This window comes from Oryzias melastigma, linkage group LG16 (genome assembly GCF_002922805.2).
Source record: "Oryzias melastigma strain HK-1 linkage group LG16, ASM292280v2, whole genome shotgun sequence".
Taxonomy (NCBI): Eukaryota; Metazoa; Chordata; class Actinopteri; order Beloniformes; family Adrianichthyidae; genus Oryzias; species Oryzias melastigma.
The window spans coordinates 8491930-8496199 of NC_050527.1; the positions used below are offsets into that span (position 1 = coordinate 8491930).

At 35.5% G+C, this 4270-nt stretch overlaps 1 protein-coding gene across 1 annotated transcript in view; it reads right to left on the reverse strand.

The window, feature by feature from the left end:
• LOC112143812 (26S proteasome non-ATPase regulatory subunit 4) overlaps positions 1 to 3153 on the reverse strand; it is a 4186-nt gene extending 1033 nt beyond the window's left edge. Inside the window, exons 1-8 of the mRNA XM_024268023.2 lie at positions 3020 to 3153; positions 2051 to 2191; positions 1861 to 1975; positions 1614 to 1700; positions 762 to 830; positions 433 to 648; positions 206 to 314; positions 2 to 117 (exon numbers count right to left, since the gene is read on the reverse strand). Of these exons, the coding sequence (XP_024123791.1) occupies positions 2 to 117; positions 206 to 314; positions 433 to 648; positions 762 to 830; positions 1614 to 1700; positions 1861 to 1975; positions 2051 to 2191; positions 3020 to 3045 (879 nt within the window). The 5' untranslated portion in view covers positions 3046 to 3153. The remainder of the gene's footprint in view (position 1; positions 118 to 205; positions 315 to 432; positions 649 to 761; positions 831 to 1613; positions 1701 to 1860; positions 1976 to 2050; positions 2192 to 3019) is intronic.
• Positions 3154 to 4270: the final 1117 nt, after the last annotated feature.

Genomic DNA, 4270 nt, shown 5'->3' on the forward strand with positions numbered 1-4270 from the left:
ACATCTGCAGAGCGTACGCGATCTGCTCGTCTTCCGTCATGCGGTTAAAGTCTGGTAGAGCAGGTGTGGTCGGATCTGTCTGCTGAACAGACATCTTCAACAGAGCATCCTCGGAGTCTGAAACAGCAGGAGTTGATACACATCGGTTAATCATTCTGAAAGAGGTTGAGTAGAAATCGGCGTCATGTGGCGCTCGTGCTGTCACCATCTGCAGCCGGAGAGGAAACAGTCACTTCAGCGGCTGAGGCTACAGCAGCTCTGCGAGCTTCATCCTCCTGTCGCTGCCTCTGCTCCTCCATGGACACACGTAAAGCCTGGATAGAAGAATAGAAGCAAGCTAGAAATGAGATAACTTCAAAATGACAATTTGTTTCATCATATGTTGAGAAAAAAATGCTTTAATACAAAAATGCATTATGTTCTCTTTCCTACCAAGGCCAGTTCAGGGTCTGCATTAGGATCTACTCCAAATTCAAAGTCACTGGCACCAAGACCCAACACAGCTCCTCCTTCTCCTGCCAGGATGGGGGAGGACAGCAGGGCATCAGCCAAGCTGGGTCCTGGAGGTACCGTCACCAGGTGGGAGCCAGTCCCCTCTTTGCCATTAAGCGTGTTGATGAAGGCTGTGAGTTTCTCCGTGTTCATCTCCTGACAGGCGAGACGAAATGAGACAAGAACTTATTCTATGAATGACTACTATTTAAACTATTAGTTACAATATATTTAAGTAATTTTGTGTCAAAGTAGAACTCTAAAAATACCTCTTCTCCAAAGTTGATGACATCCACGTTGACCTTTTCTTTTTTCAGACGCTTTGCCATTTTGACAAGCTATAAGCAGGTAGAGAAAGTATTTCAGGTTCGGATAAATGTATTAAAAGTCAGGAAGATTTAGAGATATGGCAATACCTTCTAAATAGTAAGATTTGTTGTAAGTTCAAAGGGAAGCTACATCTATTTGATAATTTGATGTCATGCACAAACAACATAAAAGCCTTAGGAGAATATGTTTTTGTTTTTTAAGAAAATGCCTTAAAGACCTACTCAAATGAAATTTTTTTTGTACTTTTAACATGTTCTTGAAGCATTTTCCCACAGTAGAGGACCTCAATAAAATAACTTACTGGGTTTCTAAGTATTTCTTAATTCAAATTGTTCTGGATCAGTAAAACTGGATGCTAGAAAAAGCTTAGAATAATGACCTAGCTACTGAAATGGGCATGCCAAATCCTCCTCTCCCTGCATGCATCCAGGCTCGCTCACGCTAAGGTGTTACGAGACAGGATGACCGTTCAACACATCACTGGGAACAATTTTACGATAGAAAAAAATTGGTTTTAGCGGGACTTTAATAATAGATGACAACTTTTTAGCCCAAATATGTGTTAGAATTATTGTCATCATCTCAGGAATTACTTTGATATGCATTAAAGCTTGTTTGTTATATTAAAGGTGCACCCAGTAAAGTATCCAGGCTTCAAAAAGCTTGAACAGAGGTTATAATTTGCATCCAGGTTCAACCAAATGTGTTATTTCCTTGCCAACAAATCCTGCTTTATGTACACATATATAATTTTAACTTCCAAAAAGGATGTAATTCAATATGCCACTTACTTCTTTGTCAGTGTCTTCTACTGGGCTGCCAACAAATGCAATAATTCGCATCTTGTGATTTTTGCCTTGTCTGTGTTTCAGTGCTAGCTGAAAAGAAAAAAAAAGAATGAATTTTCTTTGTGTGCGTTTAAAAAAAAAAATAAATAAATAAATGCTAAAACCAATAGGCACGTCTCATCTGGCTTCTAAGCTCATCTGTTGCTGCTTCACAGATTAATATTGACTCAAAAATGACAACCCCACTCACATGTGCCACCCTGATCCCAGTGCAGAAGCTAATGTTTCCTCGAGGCTGCACAGCATGCAGCTTGGACAGTATCCTCCCTGTATCTGGAGTCAATGTGGTTAACACCTCACAGTTGCTATGGAGAAAAAAAAGTAGTATTGTTGACATTATGTTGTTAAAAAAAAAAAGTTAGTTCTAACGAACCACTTACTTTGCTAGTGTGATGAGGCCCACATTGTTTTCAGGGTTGCTGCGAGTCTTTGAGTGACAAACGATATTAACAGCATCTTGCTGAGCCTGAAGCCTCGTGGGTAGGAAGTCTCCATTCCGCATGTACTCACTGTTGTCCACACTGCCGAGAAGACAGAAGTTTTAAAGGAATAAACACACAGAAAGCGACAACACTTTTCATCAACAATTGGAAAAAATTACAAAAACAACATTGAAAAGCTGTAAAAATGAGAAAAAAAATTAAAGAGAAAATGAAAAACACCACAATATAGATAAAATGTTTCTATAAATCCAAGTGTGGTGCACAATGACAGGCAAAGGTACGTGCAAGAGTTCAATTTTAGGAAGTGGTGTTTTTAAAATGAGAAAAAACTCAAATAAATATGTAGGGATTATTGAGGGGTAACTCATTAGCAAGTCAACTAAAAAGAGATAATAAAACAGATTTTAATGCAATAAATAAATACATAATTAAAAATTTGACTAACTTTAACTCTTAGCGTAATTGGCAAAATAAATAATAAAACAATAAAGTGTTGTAACCTCAAATGAATGTTTTATCTTCGACTCAACTCCAGACAAATGCAGCAGTTTTGTTAGCTTAGAATGCTAACTTGTCTGACGTGCGTTTGTTTTGTCAGACACAAACTAACGCTGCCAGATCGTCAAGAGCGAGTTACTCCTGCCTTAAGTAAAAACGACGAAAAATACACATTTGACAAATAATAGAATTTATGAAAAACGATCCATTTAGTGAAAAAAAAAAAACTAAAATGCTTTAGCTAACGCTAGATGACTCAGGAAACGGATAGAAAATGAAGAAAAATATGAACGCTTTCTCCTTGAACCACGAAACAGATAATGGAATATAATCAGATTTAATGTGACTAAACTAGTCAATCATAGGTTCAAAATGACATTTCGTTTTAATATATTTAACATTTCTTACCAGACCATAGTACTTTCAAGCACCATCTTGATGAAAGTCGTTTCCGTCTACAAAAGCGTAAGGGATTGTGGGTAATGCAGTTAAATGCTCAAATGTTTTTTTTTATTATTAACTTTATTGTAAACGTCAGTTTCAGTAGAAAAACAAAAACTCATTTACATTGTGCATCTATACAAACCCCAAAAAAAAAAAAAATGAAACAACATAAACAAACAATTTAAGGTATACAATAAATATGTAAAAGTGGGGACAACAAATTGCAGATTTCCTATTTCAAATCATTTTATAATGAAAACAAAAATCTAGATATTCTTTGAAAAAAAACTGATTTAATATATGGTTTGGCCTCCATCAGAAATAAAGAAAACATTGGAATTTTGCTGTCAAATTTGCATTTGTGAATGTAAAAATCAGTAAGTAAAATGAATAAATTGATTGGAAATTGAAATGGAAAATTCTAAAAGAAGAGAGCCAACTTATAGCAAAAGAAATCGGAGAAAATTATTAAATCCTCAAATGGTCAGACATACAAGACTGTACGGTGAGGTGAGACAAAATGGCAACATCGCTACCTGTGTGTAAAGTTACTCCCAGTTTGCGGTTCTACTCCTGGTCCAGACTCTGGTAATATTTCTATGGTTGGCACCCAAAATGTCATGAAATTGTCATCTGATCCCTCTGCCTTTCATTCAAATATAATTTGCTCTCATTCAAAAACTATTTGAAAAATTAATGTTCAATCTTACAAAGCCCCGAAAGGGACATTGAAGAAAAAAAAATTCACACAGGACCACACACACCAAGCAAAAAAAAAAAAAACCAAAAAAAAAAACAATGCCCAGAGTCCAGTTCTGAGCAGGACAAAAAAAAGCATGGTTTGACTTGTTTTTGCTGAAAAGCACACATTTTATTTTTATTTCCAGGCTGTTTGTTTTGCTACAGCATGCTCATACTTGTGTAATTTTGACAGGATATATTTTATGGGGAGCTGAATCTTTTGGGATATTAATATGTGTCTTTTTTTATGTAAAATTACATTAAAGTAAAAAACATTTTTTTAACTCAACGTCAAGTTTTTAATTTAAATAACTTTGACAATAGGTATATATATATATATATATATATATTTATAAAGAGCAAAGTAGTTCAACATTTTTAATTTTACATTACAGATTTGCTTATCCAGACTCACATAAAAAAGTACTACTTTGTTTTTGGAGAAAACCAACTTCCACCTCCAGCATGGACAGA